We start from the raw sequence: 24026 nt of genomic DNA, 5'->3' as shown, positions 1-24026 counted from the left end.
ATGCACCCTTAAATCCATGCCAATTGGAGCCAAACTCGCACATAACCTCAACTTGTGCACATTTTTAAACAGGGAAATTAAGGCCTGTTGTCTATTTTAAAAACAGAAATAATGGGTGACATTATTAGTGAAATATGGAAGAATATAGCAAAAAAGCTGAGGGGGGATGTGTTTATTGTTATCCATGACTGCTACAACACCACTCTTTCTAATTGCACACATCCACACAGCCTACATTGGCACTACTTTTATTAAGTCAATACTTTGCAACACAATCAATCGGTCATGTCCGATTTCATACTCTGCTGGGTCCAGCCCAATGTAATTAAGTTGTCTCTGCTAGTTGTGGTGATATTTTATTCCATTTAAAAGAAATCAATGGCGCAGCCCCATTAGACTCACTATGCCGTTGGTTGGTTTTATCAGAGATATCAATTTAAGGGCATGTCAGGCAAGCCCTATTTAACATAGTCTCTTCATTACACAAACTGATTCATTATCAGTTTTAATGAATAGCTGAATTATGAGCTGAACTATGCCAGTGTTCCACAAATTTGGTATCTTAAGCTTATATGAGTATTTTGAATGCATATTTGATGCTCTGTCCTTAAATTCAAGATGCATGTCCATATTCATAAATATTATATTATTTATACCTCATCCTGTTCCTCATAACGCAATATGATAATTCTCTGTGGCTGAGCCATTAAGGTGCATTAACAATAAAACATAATTTATTGACATAAATCTGAGTTCACAGCTCACTTTAATGTTTAAACTATCTACTTTACATTACTTTAGGGTACAGTAGATGTGACAGACGATGACTAAAATCCCACATCTAACAAAATATGTTATATCATATAATACCTGGTTGTGGGTAGCAGGGAAATGCCCCTGGAGGTGGCCAATTGATCATTCTGTATGCAGGTCAGGGACAAATAATTGAACTTTTGATAAACATTTAGTTGAAAACACCGTCCAAGACATAATCAATTATTTTCTAAGAATAGCCAAGAATTAGACCAATACACATTATTCTTGGAGCGAGTTAACCAAATATTTTATTTAATTCTACAATTATGGTGTCTACTGGTTTGAAGGTTTCACTAGTCATAAAGTTGCCTAATTTGTCTGGTTGGTCCGCATAGGCTGATACAAGACATGTGGCCTCTTAGCAAAAACCCTCTTCTCATTCTCAAAGGTCACACCAGGTATGCACAGTTTCTGTAAATTTAGACATGCATTGAATGCTCAATGGCAGTAGAAAAGCTAAAACCACTATTCAGACCTTTGTTAGAAAAAGGGTCAAGGTTATATGGACATAATAGGATCACTTAATGAAAACATACTTAAACAGCCAGTGAACAATTATGTGCCGTGTGACTGGATTTTGTTTTTCATTTAATTAAAAAAATGTTTCATAAATTTTAAGAAGCTTTCCAGGCAGAAAACACAAGTTATAATACTAAGCATTATGAAAAACCTCAAATGCTTACATGCCATTAATAATATCACACAAGTGTAAATTAAAACTGTCAAAATTGATTTTCTTTGACTAAAAAAAGCATGGAATGTTCTATTTAGGCTGGCAAGAACACTGTATCCATACTGGCCAGCAATCAATTATGTTTTTTTGGAGAGCCCCATCAGCTAATTAGAATTGAGGGAACAGAAAGACTCAGAATAGCATTTGTTGTGGGAAACGTTCCAATGTAAACTCACTTCACCTTCAACCACTCATCTTCCAGAGCATTTACCTCAACAAATTCATCAACCAGGACACAAAACAGCTCTAAAACAAGTGAATATAAAATATTAAATAGGCCAGTGTGGACAAATTGGTCTTTCAAATGTATAATCATTTTTATTTAATTTTTTATCTGTAGAAATGTAGAAACAATTCTCCTAAAACAATTTACAAATATCTTACAATTCCAACCTTAAATCCATCTTTAAAACAGAATGAAATGGTAACAGGGATTTGTTTTTTTAAAAGGTAGTTCTAGATGCGTGTCATTGGCAATGATTTGACATAATTTCATATTGATCACAGGTCAATAGCTTATGCAATACCACATTTAAACTACATTGGTGTGACCTCAGTTTGAGGTCTGCCCACATGTTGATCAGTGATGCCCTCTACTGGAATTCTAAGATGAGAAATCCAATGAAAACTACATGGCATTACGTAGATTTTTCTAGACTAGGGGTGGGTAAGTTGTAACCATGAAGGTAATTTTTGGCTCTAGATGTCTAAAATCCATCCTGAAACCACAAATTGGAGAAAAATGGCCAATTTATTAGCCGAGTTTCAGGCCTATAATGGTAGGGTTCCGTTGGGCCATCCATGAGTGGTGATGGTGTAGTGGTCTAAAGCACATTACTGGTAATCTGGTAATCAGAAAGTCGCTGGTTCGATCCCCACAGCCAACACCATTGTGTCCTTGAACAAGGCACTTAACTCCAAATTGCTCCGGGGGGTTTGTCCCTGTAATAAGTGCTCTGTAAGTCGCTTTGAATAAAAGCGTCAGCCAAATGCGTAAATGTACATTTCTGGCATACTAACATGCCAATAAAAAAAAAATTCCTCCCATTTTTTCCTCATGACAACGCGGAAACTCCCAGCATGTGGAGCCTCATGCTACCCTCTGCAATCCATGAACAACTTACCACATGCCCAACTGAGAGTGAGAACCATTAATCATGACCACGAGGAGGTCACCCCATGTGACTCTATTCTCCTTAGCAATTGGGCCAATTTGATTGCTTAGGTGGCTGGCACACTAAGGAACCAAGCAGGTCACTCAGCACACTCTGGATTCGAACTCGCGACTCCAGGGGTGGTAGTCAGCATCAATACTCGATGAGCTTCCCAGGCCCCCCTGAAACTTAAGTAAAAATTATATCTATGCATTTTATCAATAATCTTGTCAATAAAATGACAAAGCATTTCAAATAACCATTAATATTCTGGGTTCAATCCAATTTAAGCTCAAGCAATAGCATTTGAGGCATAATATTGATTACCACAAAAAAAAATTTAGACTCATCCATCCTTTTCTTAAAAAAAAGCAAAAATTAATGTTACAGTGCTGGCACTTACAATGGAAGTGAATGTGGTCAACTTTTGGAGGGCTTAACATGCAGAAATGTAAAGCTTATAATTTTATAGAGGCACTTTTACATTAATTACTCTGTTAAAACACATTCATTATTCAAGCTGTACATTACTTAAATTGTCTTTCACTGTCATTTTAGGGTTTTGTTGACATGACATTGTCATGGCAACAAAGTTGTAAAATTGGCTATAACTTTACACAGAAATGGTTAGTATGTGATTTTATCACACTAAAACCATGTTTACACACATACTTTTGAAATATTAAACATTAAAATATTGGCCACCATCCACTTCCATTGTAAGTGCCTCGATGTAACCCAGATTTTTACTTTTTTTTTTTAAAGAAAAGGAGGAGCAAGTCAAAATACATTTTTGTGGTAATCAACATTATGCCACAAATGCTGTCTATTGAGCTCAACTTGTATTGAACACAGAACGTGCTCAATAATCATGTTAATAAAAAATAAATGGTCCTGTAGAAACAACCCCATCAAAATATAAATATTAAACTTATCTTTGTTCCTGAGGATTTAAATATATGAGGAGGTATGCTTAGGTCTCCAAAAAAGTGAATATTTGGATATCAATTACAGCATTTCACAATCCAATTCAATCCAATCTACAGTACATTTGATTTACTTTAGAATCTGTGTAGTGTATTAGCATCCAACCTTAAATCTGTTGACACAATGACGAATAGAACGGTCTTATGAGTTTTATTGACCTGAGAAAGGCTTATTTAAAATAAAATAAAAAACAACGATTGTCCATTGTGAACACAGGCGTTGTGAACAAGGCTTAAACCATTACAGATACGCACCCTCACGCGGGTGCTGGGGACAAGAAGATGTTGAAAATGACAGCAAACAAAAAGAAGGCAATGTATCCCACAATGCACATCCAGAAGCGAGGGTCCTTAAGGAGTTTTTTATTGTAGTTGGTGAAAAACACATAACCAATAGTCATGCCGGCTATACCTCCTCCAATGTGGGCCACAAAAGACACCTGATAAAGAAAGATATGGGACATTCTCAATGAAAATGTAATGATAATAAAAGAACACATCACCTTGATTAAAATCGATTCCAGATACGTGATGTATGAAAACTAAATTCAGAGGGAATTCTTGTTGTAAGATGTAGCCTAAAGCATTCTAATCAAGCATCAAAAAAACCTGATACACAGGTTTAAATGTCAGATACCTGTTAAAAGTAACCAACAAATTAACAAATTACCCCCTAACTTTAAATGAAAGAAAAAAATATTTCAGCCTTCAGTTCATTTGTCTGGTGAAAAGTGTCAAAAACATAAAATAAAAGAGGTAAATGAATGGAACATTTTACCTAAATTAATTTAACTTTAGGATTTAAAATGGTTTAACTGTGTAGCTACAGCAACAGACAGACAAAAAATATATATTCAATGATTTCGCAACTGCTTAAATTCAGTGAAAAGGCAAAAAAGTGTCACCTTCATGGCAGTCTCATGGACAATAAATCTTCTGTAAAGTGCAAAGCCAACGTCTGTCCCAACTGAATAAAAATATATTATCATTAATTAAATATCAGGCAATAGGTCAGGACTCAATGCTTAGTTTTTTCAGATGTCAATAGTAGAGTAGAAAGTAGAAATACAAAGACGCACCAATGAGAACAATAACTAGGATCCGAAACACTCCCAGAATCGGAAACATCTCCCTGAAATTCTGAAAGGAAACTTTACAGTTTGGATGTCTGAATATAGAATTTGAATCAGAATTGTATTTTACATTTCAAATTATATGATAACTGTAAATCTCACCACCACAGCATTCATGAAGTAACCACCCATGAGGGCATAGACACCACCTGAGGCCCCCACAAGTGCACTGAGAGGATCAAAAATGGAGCTGGCGAGGGAACCTGAAAAAGTATTTATATAAATCTTATACCTTTTAGTATGCCATGAGAATATGCAGGGGGCCAGAGAAGACAAATGTCCAATATAATATACATAGAGTACTATGTAAAAGTTTTAGGCACTTGTGAAAAATGTTGCATAGAGAGGATGTCTTCAAAAATAACGCCATAAATAGTTTTCATTTATCAATTAACATCATAAGTCCAGTACACAAAAAACACCTAAATCAATACTTGGTGTGACCACCTTTGCCTTCAAAACAGCACCAATTCTCCTAGGTACACCTGGACACTGTTTTCCTTGGTTGTTGGCAGATAGGATGTCCCAAGCTTCTTGGATAACTTGCCACAGTCTATTTAGCTGTCAGAACTTCTTCAACTCTTCAAGTATTCCCAGACTGACTCAATAATGTTGAGATCCGGGCTCTGTGGGGGCCATACCATCTGTTGTAGTGCTTCTTGATCATCTTCTATTCAGTTCTATTTGAAGGGAATGCTGAAATCTAAAATTGATATTTCCTTCTGATACACTAAAGGCAGAATATATAAAATAACTGTTTTGTGAAAAACTATAATGTGCCTTAGACTTTTGCAGAGTACAGTATATAGTTAAAAAAATATCAAATTTATAGTAAAGCAAAAAGATCAACAGAGTAAATTCATATCAAGCAATGTCTAGAGTTTCTTTCCAATTGGTACAACACAGAGTCTGGAAATGTTTTTAATTTCAAAGGACATTTTAAGACTTAAATCTTGTTCTTGTTGAGTACAACACAGTGTGCAGAGTCTAACAAACATTTTAAACTGTTGTACACTATATTGCTGTCACAAATATCATGTTGAAACTAAGTTTTGGTAATCTAATCAAACAATAGTAGTCAAAAAGTAAATAATAAGATTGCGATTAAATTCATTTCAGGTTCATTCATTACTCGAAACAGAAGGCCAAGTCAAGGCATTGCAATGTTTGATACAGTTTCCCATGCAGTGTGCTCTAATTGAATACTCCATTTGCCAAAATATGCAGTAGGTCATCTAGGTATTCCATGCAAACAGATAATTTGCATACTGTGCACAGAATGATGCCCATAGTATCCCAATAACAAAACAAATAAAGCATAAAAAAACAGACTGATTATACTTGCAAAAGCCCACCTGCAAGGACCCCAGCCATATAGACCATGCCCACTTCAAAACCTTTATGCACCAGCTCCAGGGGAATGCCCAGCAGCAGTTGCATCAACAAGTTACCCATGATGTGCTCCACCCTAAACAAAGACAGACAATCAAATACATTTATCAAACACCAATAAAGCACTAAAGTTGATGTCTGCTACAGATTTCAACCAGATATGTCATTCTACAGTGGAACAGGAGTTACATATGGTCACTGAAAGAAATTGATAATTTGGATTATTTTCTTCATTTGTGGATATTAAATGGATAGTTCACTCAAAAATAAAGATTCTGTCATAATTTACTCACCATTATGCTGTTCTGAGCCTGTATGACTTTATTGTGTGGAACACAAAAGGAGATGTTAGGCAGAATGACAGCCTCAGCCACCATTCATTTTGATTATATGGAAAGAAAGATGCAAGTAAATGGTGACTGAGCCTAATATTCTGTCTTACATCTTTTGTTCCATGGAAGTCATACAGATTTGGAACAACATGAGAGTAAATTAATATTCATTTTGGATAAACTATCCCTTTAGGTTCCTTGTCCTTCTCTTCAATAGGCTAAACAAATGTTTTTCAGTGAGTAAACACAATTGTCTTACAATAGAATGTCATACTAAAAGTGCAGCAAGTAGAGAAAAGAAGCAAGCCCCTTACCCGGCATGCACAAACATGTAGGAGACAAACCGCCATGCCTCTTCGCGTTGTTCAGGTTTGTAGGTAAGGGGACTCTCCCATATTCCCGTACCTAAGGTTATCCACTGCTTCTGGGGCTTCCATACTGCGTAGTAGATAAATACTGCCAACTGAAACGGGTTAAAAAAAGAGGTTGACCTAAGGAAATTGCATACACAATTTTAAACACCATTGCGGCCAAAGTGTATATTATATTGTTCTGCTTTTGTTGAAGCCTTTCATTATGGAGTATAAAAGGCTCCTTTTAAAAAACTTTTGACTTTCTGACTTGCAAATTATAAGAATTTTCAATTCAGTTCAGTTTTCACCCATAAAAACTGAGGGTAATTTTTTTTTTTCCCACGAATTAAGCAAGGGTTATAACACCAATAACACCACTTGTTAGGCCTTTCACTGATGTATGACCTGAGAAAAAAAAATAGTCAAAATTAAACAGAAGTGGTTTAACAGATGAAGAAGACAGAGAGTTTTTACAGGCAACTGACAATTTCAAATATATTATTTCCAAAACATTTGTAAAACAATATAGAGTCAAACCATTTCTTATTATTTCATTAAATTATATTATCATTAACCCCCATATCACCCCCATGCCTCTCCAGATATGAATGACTTTCTTCAGCAGAACAATTATTTTTAGAAGAATATCTCAGCTCTGTAGGTCCATGCAAAGCAAGTGAATAGTGGTGATCAGACCTTTGTAGCTATAAAAATACCAAAGGAAACATAAAAGTAATCCCATAAGACTCCTTTTTTTTTTTACTCTAATCGAAACTTTCAGATGTAAAAGAGAAAGTGGAGATTTAGAGTATAAAAAAGGACATACATTTTTATCCGTTTCTCACCCACACCTATTATATCGCTTCTTAAGATATGGATTTAACCAATGGAGTCTTAACGGATTTCCTTTATTACACCATTCACTTGCATCATATGGACTATACAGTGGAGATATTCTTCTAAAAATCTTTGTTTGTGTTCTGCAGAATGAAGAAAGTCATGCACATCTGGGACAGCATGAGGGTGAGTAAATGATGAGAGAATTTTCATTTTTGGGCGAACTATACCTTTAAAGGTGCAGTATGTAAGATTCAGAAACCCTTGTTCTTAATGACACCTGTGGCCATTAAATGAACTGCTGCCAGCTACCTGTTGCTTGTGCTAGAGAGCATCGCCCAAAAACAATGAAGTAACGTACAGAGACTGAACGTGATCATGCTGACAGATGAGGTAGTATAATTAAAATTCCGCAGTTATGATTGTTTTACTACAAACATAGAGACTAAACTAATACTACTTATCAGCTAACATATCATACTGATACACATACAGTTACATACTACCGAACTATACCAGACAGTTTACTGTTGCACTGCACTGTTATGTTGCACTATTGTATGTTCTTATTGTACTGTTCAAGAAACCAGCATATTTGCTTAAATTTATCCTGTATACCTGACTTTTAGTATAAAGAGAAGATCGTTGAAATTATTTAAAGTTAAAAAGCAAGGTAGCTTGCAATTCGTCAGCATTAGCAGGCAAGATTAAGTTAGCTAAAATTATACAGATCAATCCTTATGGCACTATATTTCACATGCTTTGCATTAATGTAAGCTTAGCTGTCCAACAAGAGGAACAACAATTCTGGGTTGATCCCCAAAACCGAAAGAAGGTCTCTCCAGGAATCAAATGCCCTGCTGATGTTCACTCTAGTTTTCACTCGACCACGATCACGTTCCCGCTTAGCCAGACGGGATTCAGTAGAAGGCTACTGAATCCTTTGGATTTTCCCAGCAAATCTAACCCGATCCCTTCGCATGAAAATTAGTCAACAGGCTTTAATAGGCAACCTAGTAAGTCCAGGAAGGGCTCATTTTTTTAAGTTGTGTTAAGGCTTGTTCAAACATTGGCAAAAAAAGGCGAATATTACATGAAAATTGTTACAAGTGCACCTTTAAAGGTTGGGTTAAGATGATGCCTTCTAAATGGGGTAACTTTTTAAAATCTTTTTCATGACTAAAAAGTCCAGAGACACGTTTGACACCATATTTTGATAATGACACGATACAGAAGAGCAGAAAAAAATTACTCTCAGAGACGCAAGGCAAAATGACTTGGCGGAAGAAGAAAACAAGGAAATTTCAACAAAGCTTTAAGCAATATGTGTGAGCTCACTGTGCCAGTTCAGTTGTCAAAAGGCATTGTCCAAAATGATGGCCAAGCAGTATTTAACACATCTTAAGGCACATGCCAATACCAATGAAAAAATACAATTTGTGTAAGTAGCAGATATAAACTCTAGTTAATGCAGGATTTACTCTTTTTCTAGTGGGAGTTTTGTAACTTCATATTTCAAAACACTGATTTTTAGTGACTAGTGGACAATTTTGAGACATGCCAAACCAGGATGAATCTAGTTTTTCAAACACTGTGGCTAAGATTTCCCATACAGGAATAGAAAAGTGGAAAGCTAAGCTGAAAAGACTCCCTGTTCTCTCACAGTGCCACATCCCAACCTAAACATTCTAAAAGGGATGGAAATCTACTGGTTACTGTGAACAGTTCTTGCAATGGCTTAGCATTAATACTTTATCAGTTAAAATAATAATGACTAAAATAATAATAAAGGCAATAGGCCTATGGCACAAACTTTGGAGTGTGTTATAGTCTGACATACACTTTGGAGACAGTAGAAACCATTTTCTTTATCATATCACTAGAAAGATAAATGTCTAATGATACAAAGGTTACTGTTTTGAGTCAATCATTAACAGTACCTCTGCTAAACTGATGAGGATGATGAAAATAGGTGGCGGACAGCAGTTGGCTCGCTCCAAGTACGTCTCTTGTAGCTCCACTGGAAGCATACATCTAGAGACTTTCTTCTGAAACTTCTCTACCCTCAGACCCCTTCTACTCCGTTCTGCTCGGTTCTCACCACCTTCATCCCTCTGCACTGGAAAAGTATCTTGCTCTTCGATGTCATTGTCCATTTCTCTGATTTGAAATGAAAAACGCACATCAAAGGGTTGTTTTGGCTGCATGGAAAAGAGTTCAATCTCATACCCATGACTGTCAGTACCTTAGTCAGTCTTGGGAATTACAGTCTATGACGATAAGTTGGCGTCTTTGTATAAATAAACAAAAACAAGCATAAAATAAGACATTTCGATAGGCACCGGTACAGAAGTTTCAGCCTCAGAAGTTTTTGTCTTTTTTTCTGTCATTTACCCTCTTCTGAGTTATTAGCTCTTCCCGCGTAAACAAACTCATCCGGACTGAAATTTTATTTCAGGTCACTACACTTTTTTTACAACATGGTATTTCAAACGTAATTTTCTGTCCTCTTGTGAGACAATGATTCCTATTCATTGAAAAACGCACAAAACTTGACGCGTTATGATAATGTGGTCAAACGAGCGCTAGTTGCATTTGTAAGGCTGCAAAATAAATCCTTTATTTTTGATGGTACTCAAACCTATATTAAATCTAAATACATGTATAGTACCGATTCAACTTACCCCTTCTGCTCGTGCACCTCTCACGCAAGCCAATCAAATTTGTCCAGGAGTTGACTCAACCCAATGCGCAGTAATGTTGTTGATTATTTGAAGATCGAAACAGAAGCTATTTTTATTTATTTTTTTTTTTAAAGATATCTATGAGAATATTTCAAGACAGAGTGACCACAACAAACCAAAGGACGTTCTCCTTGAGCGATAATTAGAGAGAGACTTCATCCGGCTTTTCCGGTTGCAGTTTTCTTTTCGCTCGTTACTAGCCGCAGGGTCTGCAAGATCGTTTTGCGTTTACTTTAGTTGAACAAAAAGCAACCTCTGATAAGTCAAAGTTGGGAAGACGTCCTCTTTACATGCGTTTCCTCAAAAAAAAAAAAAACACACACCTGAAGTCACGTGACTGATTAATAATAATTTCCTTTAAACAGTTCGTCAGATCAATGCATAGCAATGCTAAAACAGTAGATTCTAATAAACAAACAAACAAACAAACAAACAAACAAAGACAGTATCGGCAAAAACAGTGCAACTAAACCTATTAAAAAACAAAAATATGGCATCGATATTTTAAAACCACTAGAGGGAGACACATTCTTGAACAGTGAGCTGTGATACTGTCAGTACAATAGACATTGATACTCAACACAAACCTATACAACTTTATTATTTACAAAGTAACTGTAAGAAAGAAAAATCAGTCAGATGGTTGACTTACAGGTCTTTTATTTTTCAAAAAAAAAAGAAAAAAAAAATGATGGAGAGTTAAAAGTTAGATTTAAGGAAAGAGTGACAGTCTGGTATATCTGCTGCAGGTCAGTGACATTACATTATACAGAGATGATCACATCAGCCAAGCTTTTACAGCGATAATTTGACATCTTTTCCCAAATATTTTCAGAGAGCTTAAACTTTCTTAGAATGCATCTACATATGCATGTTTGATGTTGGGCCATCAGTAACAGTTCAGCAATAGAAATTAGTTAAATGTGGATATACCATGGCACCAAAGCATTATTTAAAAAAAAAAAAAAAAAAAAAAATGTAAATGGAGGAAAATTCAAGTGAAATGAAGGGGGCTGGTTCTATAGCAACCAGTTGCTGAGGGGTGGCTAGTACCATATATAATGTTCTTCAAGACACATCTGCAAATACAGAAAGACAAAAATGATCAGCAGGCATTTGGACAAAGATGGTGTATCGGTAAAATAATTTACACTGATCACATAAATCTTTAATGAGAGAACTGCAGACAGGGAAAGATACTTACAGCTTGCGGTCCTGGCGCCATATCTTCGCATAATCTGGTCCTGTGTGAATTTCACAAAGGACTCGTATTGTTCTTAGGAAAGAAAAACAGCGCATTATAAACAGGGTCCACATTTTATGACAGGACAGATGTGACTGTAAACCGTTAGTAAACCAGAGATCAGAATATGAAAAAAACCTGTTACACTATTCATTGAAGTGTCAAACTACAATATTATCAAACTTTCCAATGGGTTGCAAATTCCTGACTGAAGGAACATTAAAAATGTATAAATAAAGAATGGGATGCTACAGGAATAACCTGGGTTATGTACAAATTCAGCTCAATCTGCAGTATTTGTGGAATAATCTTGAATATCAAAACAATTAATAAAATAAAAATACAATTGATTTGTTCCTCCTGTTCTTTTTTAAAAAAACAAACAAAAGTAAAAAATATTGGTTACATTGAGGCTCTTAGGCAGGCTTCAATCTCTTTTCAAATCTAAATTTTCCAGGACATCTGATGCATCCAACGGGTATGGTATTTAAGCAAAAAATGGCAGAAGTAATGATGTACAGTATATTGTGGTAATTGGATGGTTATTTTTCTGAATTCCAAATTTGACAGTTGCATTCAATTTTATTATCAAAATGGTGTCTAATCAAATTAATTAAAACTTTAATTCAAAGTAGAATTGTTTTAATTAATCACATTTTCAACATAAAATTTCATCACTTTTATTAAATGAAGCACTTTTATATAAAAATCCTCATAGCACAAGCCGAAACAAAACTGGAAATATATTTGTCAAATGAAGTGCTGCACAACAGAACATCACAGATGTGAGATATTAACATTACTATATAGTAATACATTTTAGTCTTTTTCCCTATTTTATACATCTATTAAACATCATGATGGTGCTGCGGATGGCCGCCTCGTTGTGGAGCGCTTGTATTCTTTTGTTGTTGTTTTTTGTTTGTCCTGTTTTTAGTAATCATTTTCCAGTCAGTTTTATCAGGGACGAACTGCTGAACATTCGGCAGCATATATGCCAGACAACCTTTTCCCAGTTTTTGAATAATCGGACGCTTTGATGGACATTTTAGTCGGAGGCTCAGAGGCCAAATACAGGCCCAACCAGATACAGAAATATACTGGATCAATGCTACACAACAATAAAGGATTTTGCTGTAGTAGACTGTAAAGAATGGACCCAATGAAGCAGAGCTGGAACTACAAGCCTGCTTTGACTGCACTGATTGGAGTGTTTGAGGCTGCAGCCACCAACCTGGACAAGCTCACAGATAAGGTGACATTAAATATCAGTTTCTGTGAGGATATATGCATTCCTACTAGGACTTAACATTCAACAATGACAAACCATGGTTTACAGCAGAACTCGGGCAGCTTCGTCAGGCCAAATAGGATGCTTACAGAGGTGGGGATAAAGTCTTGTACAATCAGGCAGGGAACACACTGAATAAGGAAATCAGACTGGCTAAAATATGATATTCTGAGAAGCTGAAAAACAAGTTTCAGCTAACGAATCTTCATCAATGTGGAGTGGCATGAAACAACTTACGAATTACAGGAATCCTGCACCCAACCCTGTGGTTGACCAACAACTGGCTGACGACCTGAATGTGTTCTACTGTATTTTTTTTTAACTCTTTGAAATCCCCAATCTCACACCCCACACCCGATCTGACCGTCACACAAACACCACCACCTTCTGCAACCCCCCCCCCGCTACTCAAGCTGCACTTAATATCTGTGAAGAGGAGCTGTGCCATGACTTATGAAAACAAAAGACAAGGAAAGCACAGGGTCCATAAGGTGTTTCACCCACGTGCCTTAACACAGAGCTAACCAGCTGGCCCCCATCTTCAGACTGATTTTCAATAGATCACTGGAGCATTTTGAAGTCCCATGCTGCTTCAAACACTCAATCATCATTCCTGTCCCAAAGAAACCAAAAATCACAGTAATTAATGATTACGGACCTGTCGCCCTAATGTCTGTAGTCATGAAATAATTTGAGAGCCTGGTGTTGGCCCACCTCAAGGACATCACTAGACCTTTTCTTAGGGATGCACCAATGTATCGGCATCGGCCAATATTCGCCTTGACTGACATCGGCCTATCTGCAAATACAATGTCATTCACTGATAGCAGTGGCCGATGTTTATATGACTTTGTTACCTGTGGTCGACTTGGACAACAGTTGCCTACCCAGCTGCAGTTTCAGAGAAGATCCAACAGGTGGTACTACAATACCACACACAGCCACAAAACTCTGGCATGACATAAGAGGGCAACGGATGCCGTGGCATGTGTGGTTGGTTTTCAAATAAGTGCAAGAAAATGTCGGTGTGTGGGAGTATTTTACTGTCTGGTCTGTGATTCAGTGAAAAATTCTGCTGTATAGCAGGCTAAAAAGGCACTTGAAAAAGTATTTTTTCACAAAGAGTCTGTTATTTTAAAGAAGGTTATATTAAACATTGTTTCATAAATTTGTATGGTTGAATTTGTGCTCATTCAAAGATAGTGTGATGCAGGGCTGAAAGATTTAAAAACAGCTCATTTATTTTTTTATAATGAAGATTTGTTTCACTGGCACAAAAGGGGATTAAATAAAAGCAAAAACAAAACGGTATCGGCAATATTTATATTTTAAACGTCGGTATCGGCCCAGAATTTCACAATCGGTGCATCCCTACCTTTTCTAGATCCCCATCAATTTGCTTAGGAGCAAACAGGTCTGTGGAGGATGCAGTCAACATGGGATTGCATCATATCCTGCAACATCTGGACAGACCAGGGACATACGCAAGGGTTTTTTATTTGTGGACTTCAGTTCAGCTTTCAACACCATCATCCCAGCTATACTCCAGAATAAACTATACCAGCTCACTGTTCCCATGTCTATCTGTAAGTGGATTAGCATCTTTCTGACGGATAGGCAGCAGCTGATGAGACAGGGGAAACTCACATCCAGCACCTGTACAATCAGCACTTGTGCCACCCAGGGATGTGTGCTCTCTCCACTACTCTTCTCCATCTACACCAATGACTGCATCACCCTCTATCAAGCTCCTGAAGATTGCAGATGACACCGCAGTAATCGGCCTCATCAGAGATGACGATGAGTCTGCATACAGAAGGGAGATTAAACAGCTGGCTGTCTGATGCAGTCAAAACAACCTGGAGCTGAACATGCTCAAAATGTTGGAGATGATTCTGGACTTCAGGAAGAACACCCCAACACCGACCCCCCCACACCATTCTAAACAGCACTGTGGCAGAAGTGGAGTCATTCAGGTTCCTGGGCACTACCATCTCACAGGACCTGAAGTGAGAGACCCACATTGACTCCATTGTAAAAAAGGCCCAGCAGAGGTTGTACTTCCTTCACCAGCTAAGGAAGTTCAACCTGCCACAGGTGCTGCTGATACAGTTCTACTGAGCAGTCATTGAGTCTGTCCTTGGCACTTCAATAACGGTCTAGCTATGAAATAAAATATCAGAAGACTACAAAAGGACAGTTCGGACTGCTGAGAGGATTATTGGTTGCCCTCTGCCTTTCCTTCGAGAACTATACACTTCCAGTGAGGAAAAAGGCTGGGGGAAAAAAAATAAAAATAATCACTCTAGACCCACTCACAACATTTTTGAACTTTTGCCTTCTGGACGACACTTCAGAGCTCTGAGATCCAGAACCGTCAGTCACAGGAACAGTTTTTTCCCTAAGGCTATCCATCTCATGAAGTTAAAACTGTCCCATTGAGTAATAATTATGTGCAATTCAAAATTAACTTTTTATATTTTTCCAACACATCCAACCTCTTCTGCCATTATATTCCCTTGCTCTGTATATAACAGATTTGTATTTAGTTTTGCACTACATATGTGTATGTATGTACCTGGTGTATGTGTGTATATATATTTTGTCTATTTGTGTATTCTATATATAGACTTTATTTTCTATTCAACTTATTTACTTTATAAAAACATTTATTATCAATGTCTTGTATTTTTGTGCACTGGAAGCTTCTGTCACCAAAGCAAATTTCTTGTATGTGTAAGAAAGAATACTTGGAAATAAAGCCATTTCTGATTCTCCATTTAATTCAAGCTTTTATTTTGGCATTTCAAAAAGCTGTGATTTAATAAATATATAGTCTGTATGTGCTTCAGAGCTTTCTGCATCACACACTACACACACATACGATTCATGATGCTTGTTTTCAGTGTATGAGCACCTGGCTTCACACATTCATTTTGAAGTGTGCAGCATATGCAGATTGTATTTATTTAGATAATCCTTGGGGAATTTTTGGCCACTCGTACCATCCACACCATGCGTGGAGACAATATAGACACAAAAAATTCTTGTAGCTTTTGTTGTTTTTACATCAACAACAAAAATAATGCCACTTGATGCATGCCCTTATACTTAAAAGCCATGATCAAACTATGCCAGATAAAAGAAAATGCGACCCAGGATACATTAAATACAGGTTTACATTTTTACTATAGTGGGTCGCCACTTGACTTCCAAATGTAAAATCTGGGTCCTGAAGCAAAAGCAATTGAGAACCACTGTCTATAATATTAAATCTGTGGAGTGGTTACATTTTGTTTTTGAATGTCAACTGTAATTACTTTCCAGAATATTTAGGTATTTTTCCAACATGACTGGAAAACAGCATTGCAAAATTCCAGGATGTCCAGGATGCGTGGGATTCGTTAAAGTGAAAGTAAAAAAGGCAGAAATGTGAAATGTATAATTTTATAAAAGCACTTACATTAATTATTCTATTAAAACGTGTATCATTTGAGCTGTAAAGTGTTTTAAATCATCATTTACGGGAATTACAGTGTATACAGACGTCATCACAGCAACAAAGTTGTGAAATGGAATAATTCTTCAAAAAGATTAGCAAGTGATTTTATCACAATAATATCATGTTAACATGCATGTTGTTTACATCTTGTGGGTTTACTTGAGTATTTAAATGTTTACGAATTGGCCCCATTAACTTCCATTGTAAGTGCCTCACTGTAACCCAGATTTGAGTCCCTCGGGTCAGTATTAATTTTTGTTATAGTTATTATGCCACAAATGCTGTCGAATGAGATCAACTTGTATTGAACCTGGAATATTCTGGGTTTTTATTAAAAATAAAAAATAAAAAAACTGGCCAGCATTCTTTGAATTGTGTGGAACATGCCTTGTGTTGTACCTGCAAGCTTTGTGTTCATAATCTGTTCGTACTCTTCACGGATCTTCTCCTCATGATCTTTGATAAGGCGTTCACACAAATATCCAACCTGCCTCAGTGTGAACAATGGCTGATCCTTCTTCAATGATGAGGCACCTACAAACATCGACACACAAATCTGAAATAACCATTCTTGATCATGTCACTTTGGTGTGCATCCTAACAAATCAGTAAATGGTTAATGTTCGCAATAAGCCACAATTGAAATATGTGCTCACGGCTTTAGTAAGTGCTGAACAGGCATGAAGAGTGGCTTCTTCTCACTGTCACATATCACTTATTCTATTGCATTTCATCCTCATGATAAATCACTGCTATTGAGAAACACACTTTTTAAGACTGGTGTATGCACTTTTAATTTCACACTCTGACATGTCCAGACTCAACTGCCCAACTCTGCATATTTTCACCCTTTTTGTGTTGAACCGAACACTAAAACAGTTAATAAATAATGGTTGGCCAATAGTTTGAGCAGCCAGTGGAGTGGGCATTAGATTTTTGAGTGGACTGACCTGTGGGGGAGCTGGGTGAGGTGAGGGTGGGGCTGGAGCTCTGGACATCATTGGAGCTGCAAGGCTCAGTCTGGTTGAAGGCCCCTTCTAATTGCCGTCTCCTCTGATAGCGGCTGTACTCCTGGCGAATATTCTGGAAGATCTGCTCTGTAGGGCCATATAATTACAACTGATAAAATGTAGGGAAATGTTTTTTGGGGGGGAACACCATCTTTGAGAATAAACAGCTCAATATTTAATAATCTTTGCTAAATAACACTGAGGTGGAGAAAATAACTTGACTTGCCCACAATAATCACTGGCATTACTTCAGCAATACACAATGCACAGAGGATAATTGTGTAAAGAGGGTGTAGAAATAAGTTTCACTTCAGTTTTATTGCCACAATACTTCACTGACAATGTCACTCATGAGTCAATACAGCCAAATCAGACACTAATAAACCTTAAATCACAGTAGAACTGCATTTGATTTTATTTTAATGGGAATGAAAACAAGGCTCTGAGGGATAGGTTTAGTAGTAGTAGTATGTTTTATTTAATGCCATGTCAGCGATCAAAGCTATTTTCATGGCAAGAATTCAATTACAAAAAACAAATATCATATAAATACAATAAAAACAAAACAAATATAAATAGCAAGTGAGGGATAGGTTTACAATCTCTTCAAAGATATGTGCAGTAAATAGTTAAAAGCAGGGTTAGAAATCATTACAAGGAATGTAAACCATTTTTTTTGGCAGAACATAACTGAAAATGTGAACTTTCAGTTGTTCTGGTGTGAAAGGCATAAATGTTGGTAACCAGTTATTTTTGTTCCAATAATTGTTCTATGAAAACAAAGTCTAAATGGTTTATCACAGTACATTTTCAGAATTACATCACGTCCTGTCACCCAAAAAGGCTTCTCACTTTTTAGTTGAAAATAAGCATTTGCTTTGATTATGAAGGAAACTGCTGCACAAATTTCTTTGCCTTAATGCACATTGTGGATGTTGCCTTCTATGACATGCTGCTATGACATTGTTTAGGGTGAGGCAATAACATAAACTTGGGAAAACACACACACAAAAAAAAATGTTTATGCCTTATATTTATAAAATCCACAGGGGAGGAATAACTTCAGGGGTGAGCAAAGGCCAAAATAACAAACAAAAAAAACAACCTAATACCCAACAGACACTAAATTGCCCAGCATAAGAAAAGAGAAGTAAAATACAAGAATAACATAACACTAACTAGCAACAACAACAAAAAAAAAACTAAAGCTCTCACCCCCTACAGCTTCCCAAGTCACTAAGCTACAGATATTTACAATTATTTACCAAATGTATTAAAGTTACAGTATCACAAACAATGAACAAGGAGCACAGATCAAACAAACAAGCAGACAAGCTAGGAATCTGGAATAAACCACAGCAAGCACTCCAGTCAAACAGGTTTAATCAAATGGTTTAACAGGAAGTCCCAAAAATCAAGCAAAGCCCCCTCTACAGGAGTAGCAGACTAATTTATACTTCTGGTCTCTTGGGCCAAACCAATCACAGGATGGGAGTTATCAAGATTGGTCCAATCCTGTGAAAGGGAGACCGGAGAGACAGAAAAAAAAAAAAAACAGGAGAAAAGAAAAAGAGAAACAACAGGAACAAAACAGACCAGTATGTCTATATATATATATATATATATAAAAATATATATATATATCTTATATAAATCAATACGTAGCAGATGCTGAAGACCTTTTAGACAACTATATTATTACGTATCCATGTAGTATACATTTAATACCAAGAATACATTTATTTAAAAAGACCTTATTTTATATATGCTACAGTATATTTTGCTTATGATTTTTTTATGATTTATGATTTCTGTCTGATGTATAAACGCTGCATATGCACAAAATGGGCATTGAAATGTGCATAAACTATTTTTCACAAACATATCGCGATTTATAAAAAGATAAACTTGCCGTAAATATGTGCGCACCACCAGGACACTCTTGACTCTGCGTTCACACTCTTTTACTTGTGTGTGTGAAGTGGCGACTCCAGCTGGACAAATAATATACTAAACAGACCGATTATAAACTCTGATTTTCATTTAATACACATTTAGAATAAAAATTGTAGTTAAGCACAGAAGCTATATTATTTTTATGCAACTACTTGAAAAGGCATTCAAATTTAAGCTGTAAATTGGAAATATTGGTTTGGGATGTGCTGCGTTTAGAGAACATTCCCGTGTCATCATAGAGAAGGAAAATACAGTGTTATAAATAGGCACGACAGTACCGTTTTACAAATCTGAATTTATTTTGTGCATACGCTTTTGCACTTACGCACACATTTAGGAAGCATTCCAAACAGAGTTTTATACATGAGACCCAAGGTCTCTTTTCTTGAAAGACCTAGTAACACTGAAACTGGTTTATCACCCACCCTTAACACAGAGTACTGTCATTAAAAAAAAAAAAGGAACGCTACCAACGATTCTTTAATTTCATTCCAACCAGTTACCAACTGCAGCAGAATGCTGGAACAGGAACGAAAATTAAAAAACATTTTGTATTTAGCTCCTGGTTTAAAGCTCCAACATCACATCTAATTATCCACAACTTATATAAATAGCTGTCAGTTTGTCCAGATACTCGGGTGACATTTCACCCCACAATTCCTATAGCACTTGCCATAGATGTGGCTGTATTGTAGGTCACTTCTCACGCACCTTCCAGTCTAGCTGATCCCACAAAAGCTTAATGGGGTTAAGATCTATAACACTCTTTTCCAATTATCTGTTGTCCAATATCTGTGTTTCTTTGCCCACTCTAACCTTTTATTTTTCTGTTTCAAAAGTGTCTTTTTCTTTGCAATTCTTCCCAGAAGGCCTGCGCCCCCGAGTCTTCTCTTTACTGTTGTACTGAAACTGGTGTTGAGCAGCAAGAATTCAATAAAGCCAATGTACTTATCCTCTTGTTTAGTTGTACATCTGGCCTTCCACATCTCATTCTATCCTTGATTGAGCCAGTTGTCCTTTGTCATTGAAGAATGTAGTGTACACCTTTTATGAAGTCTTCAGTTTTTTGGCCATTTCTAGAATTGTAGAGCCTTCATTCCTCAAAACAATGATTGACTGACGAGTTTCTTTTTTTGCCATTTTTGACCTAATATTGACCTTACGACATTCCAGTCTATTGTATACTGTGGCAACTCAAAAACAAAGACAATGTTAAGCTTCATTTAACGATCCAAATGGCTTTCAGCAGTGTTTTATTTAATGGCAAGTGATTTTCTAAAACTTAGCAATTTAGTATGATTTCTCAAGGATAAGGTGTTGGAGTGATGGCTGCTGGAAATGGGGCCTGTCTAGATTTTAAAAAAAATTACTTTTATCAAATAGTGATGGTGCTGTTTTTTTACATCAGTAATGTCCTGACTATAATTTGTAATCAGCTGAATGCCACTTTGGTGAATTAAAATACCAATTTCCTTACAAAACGGCTAAATCTGTGCATGCATATATATATATATATATATATATATATATTATACACACACACACGCGCGCATATACATATATATACACATACACACATATATATTTTATTTTTTCCCCCAAAAAAACCTTTTGTCAGTGGAATGTTCCAAAACACTTTAAACAACATTGACTCATAGAACAGTACGACATATTCCTCAGCTTTTTTTTTTTTCTTCATAAAAAATGTAAGATGCCATTACTGTGAATAAGGCCTATGGAGCAGGGGAATATAGATGCAGGTTCGTTTCTTTTGGCCTTGAGGTGGGCAGGCTTATTTCTGGTAACTGAATCTGGGTGACAGGACTGCAATGCGGAGGGGAGCAATGCAACCAGGAACCTCTTCTTCTTGAAAAACTGGGTTGGGTTTAGTCCTAATCTTCAACACCAGCATCCTGAGTATTATGAACCAGTATTATGGCTTCCATGAACTAAGGTTAAACTCTTTAAAAATATATCCTTTGGTCATTTGAATCTATCAGACAGCAAAGTATTTGAAGTAGTGACTAGTGTTATGAAACTCTGATAAGTAGCTCATTTAAAGCTTCAAAGGTGGAGAGAAACACTTTTGGTCCCACCAAGCAAACTAGATGACAGCTCATATCTATCCGAGTGAGGCTGAATCACTTATCTCGGGTGGGGAGCTATGGGTTTTCCCACTATTAGCGTCTGCCTTCAACTAGAGGAAGAAAAAGGGGGAGAATTCAAGGGGTGCCAGCTTTCGATCTTGATGCTAATGCATTCCAGCAAAGCTGGCTGTGTGGCTACAAACCTAACAGAGGGCCTCACTGCAGAAGAGATGTCCTGTGTTTACAATGCAGCTTTTGTTTGATTGGTTTTTATTTATTTAAACACAGCAAGGCTTTTTGTGTCCAGTAAAGAGGTATTATGGGGGCTCACGCGTAACCATACACCAGTGTTCGCTCTAGTCATGACTTAAAAAAATCCAACACTCGCCAAGCATTCTTGTCATAAGGGTCTGGATCACACTAAAGGAAATCCATGGAGACAGCAGATCCTGATTCTGATACAGACAGGCACTAATCAAACAAAAAAAACATGATGGAACGGTTTTGACAATATAAGGGCAACACCAGCCACCTTGAATGACAGGTGAATGCTAAGGAAGCCAAATACTAAGACTGGGTCCAACAGGTTACTTAGCAACTGTAACCTTATATGGAAAAACCAAGCAATCAATCACAGTGGCTTCCTGAGAGAAAATGGGGAGTGATTCATGGCCCAACCACAAAACAGGGAGGGATAATACTACCCTACAATGGAGGTGTGGGATGAACTGCACTGGGGGGGCACGCAAGAGGGTGTAGAGATGAGGGGTCTAATTCACTTCCCCATTGATGCTTTGAGGAGGGAATTTAAAAAACCCAAACCACCAGGAAGTGCCCCAAGCTAGGGGCTCAAATCTATGGTATTTTCCAAATACTGCAGGGAGCTTATTTCATTTGGGATCAGTAAAAATGCTGAATAGAAAGGCTAGTTAGATATTCTCAGTCAATTTCCACTTTCTTCTTGTATTTTTAGAGATTCACATTATTTGTACATATCGACCCCTACTGGGCAGGGAGAAGCATTTCAAGCCAAAAAATACTTTAACTGCTTCTCACTCACACACCCATCATATCACTTATGAAGATATGGATAAAAAAACAAAAAACATATGGATTACTTTTGTGATGCCTTCATTTTGGCACCCATTCACTTGAATTTTAAGGACCAACAGAGCTCAAATATTCTTCTAAAATCATAATTTGTGTAGTGCAAAAGTCAGTCAGTCATGCACATCTGGAATAACATGAGGGTAAGTAAATTAGAAAATGTTCATTTTTGGGTGAACTATTCTTTAATGGACAACAGCATAAATTGGGATGTTAATGAGGGTTGTCCTTTAAAAACAATAGGGCCCTTTGGTTTCACAAAGGCACGACTATACCAAATTTGGCATTTGCAGTCTCTGCACATACCCACCTTTCCTCTTTGTTTGGACATACTGGTTCAATTCTGCCGATAAACTAACTCGCTCAATGCTAAGACAAATGTTAAACACCCAGGCTAGTGCCAGGCGTTTGGAGAGAAAATACATTGTCATGTGTATTGTCTTCGGCAGTAATGGTCGATGACTGTGTGTTCAGACTAAGCCATGGGAGTTAAATGAAGCTCTCTGTCAGGCAGCTAGTCGGTGTTATCGGCCGCTTTCAATCTAGCTAGCCGAGCTCAAAATAGCTATTCGTCCAAACTGCATAATTGACTACTGCCCAACCACCACCATGCCCTCTATTAAGAACTAACTTTACACATTAGGAATAATTATTCAAGGCAGCTTGACGGAGGACTTAATTAACGGACTGCTGAAATTCAAATGTCCAAGAGCTGGTTAGCTAAGACTAAACAACCTCCCCATCCCCTCATCCATGTTAAAATGCCAACGTTAATCGAGGAGTATCAAGCCTTTTTCTCACCTGGGGTAAGCCGGTGTTCTCCGCCCATGGGCTGGGGCGACATCGAGTGTCCTGGGCTCTCTGTTGGCGGGTGAAGGCTGCACCTCTGTGGGGAAGGAGTAGTCGCAGTCCCCGGTAAGGGATTGCACCTCCTCCGCTTGGGGGACTGCGGGCTGAGAAGGGCCTCAAACTCCATAGATCGCTTCAATGTCGCGCCACAAGCCATGGTCGCTGATTTAATAAAACGAAAAACAAAACAGAAGGTAAAATAACACGCTTTCGATCATAAAATGCCGTCTAATCCCCTAACTGTTTCGCTTTTATTCTTTTTTTGTTGTTGAGCTTTGTACTGTATCTGTGACTCCCCCTGTGCTCGCACACCGGTTTAATCGTCAAGTGCCAGATTTGTAGCAAAAATGCTAAAAAGGCACAGTCGAGGACTGTACCATTCTGGGAGAGGGGCGCATCTTACAAACAAGTTTGTTTCCCATTAATAAAACTAAATAATAATTTTATTTGTAACCAAGCACGTACACGCTGCGGAAAATATAGTACAATAATGTAATCCAT

The 24026-nt window shown here is 37.1% G+C and overlaps 2 protein-coding genes across 2 annotated transcripts; both read right to left on the bottom strand.

Annotated features, from left to right (window-relative positions):
• Positions 1-1854: 1854 nt before the first annotated feature.
• Positions 1855-10762, bottom strand: LOC127658223 (rhomboid-related protein 2-like). The gene is made up of 8 exons (XM_052147395.1): positions 10421-10762; positions 9677-9896; positions 6861-7009; positions 6178-6290; positions 4925-5025; positions 4769-4829; positions 4595-4656; positions 1855-4129 (listed from the first exon to the last, which is right to left on the bottom strand). Exons 2-8 carry the CDS (start codon positions 9890-9892, stop codon positions 3947-3949), a joined length of 885 nt encoding a protein of 294 aa, XP_052003355.1. The 5' UTR covers positions 9893-9896; positions 10421-10762; the 3' UTR covers positions 1855-3946.
• A 312-nt stretch (positions 10763-11074) lies between these two features.
• LOC127657971 (akirin-1B-like) lies at positions 11075-23837 on the bottom strand. The gene is made up of 5 exons (XM_052147012.1): positions 23478-23837; positions 17467-17613; positions 16916-17050; positions 11685-11756; positions 11075-11559 (listed from the first exon to the last, which is right to left on the bottom strand). Exons 1-5 carry the CDS (start codon positions 23680-23682, stop codon positions 11549-11551), a joined length of 570 nt encoding a protein of 189 aa, XP_052002972.1. The 5' UTR covers positions 23683-23837; the 3' UTR covers positions 11075-11548.
• Between the last annotated feature and the right edge of the window lie 189 nt (positions 23838-24026).

Source organism: Xyrauchen texanus, chromosome 17, assembly GCF_025860055.1.
Source record: "Xyrauchen texanus isolate HMW12.3.18 chromosome 17, RBS_HiC_50CHRs, whole genome shotgun sequence".
Lineage (NCBI taxonomy): Eukaryota > Metazoa > Chordata > Actinopteri > Cypriniformes > Catostomidae > Xyrauchen > Xyrauchen texanus.
This window is presented reverse-complemented; position numbering and strand designations above follow the sequence as displayed.

Coding starts and splice junctions, on each gene's coding strand:
- LOC127658223 (XM_052147395.1), bottom strand. CDS start 9,892: ATGGACAATGACATCGAAGAGCAAGATACTTTTCCAGTGCAGAGGGAT. Junction 6,291..6,860: donor TACATGTTTGTGCATGCCGG/GTAAGGGGCTTG, acceptor GTCTTTGTTTAG/GGTGGAGCACATCATGGGTA. Junction 4,130..4,594: donor TCCATGAGACTGCCATGAAG/GTGACACTTTTT, acceptor TTTCTTTATCAG/GTGTCTTTTGTGGCCCACAT.
- LOC127657971 (XM_052147012.1), bottom strand. CDS start 23,682: ATGGCTTGTGGCGCGACATTGAAGCGATCTATGGAGTTTGAGGCCCTT. Junction 17,614..23,477: donor AGAACACCGGCTTACCCCAG/GTGAGAAAAAGG, acceptor ATGGCCCTACAG/AGCAGATCTTCCAGAATATT. Junction 17,051..17,466: donor CTCACCCAGCTCCCCCACAG/GTCAGTCCACTC, acceptor CGATGTTTGTAG/GTGCCTCATCATTGAAGAAG.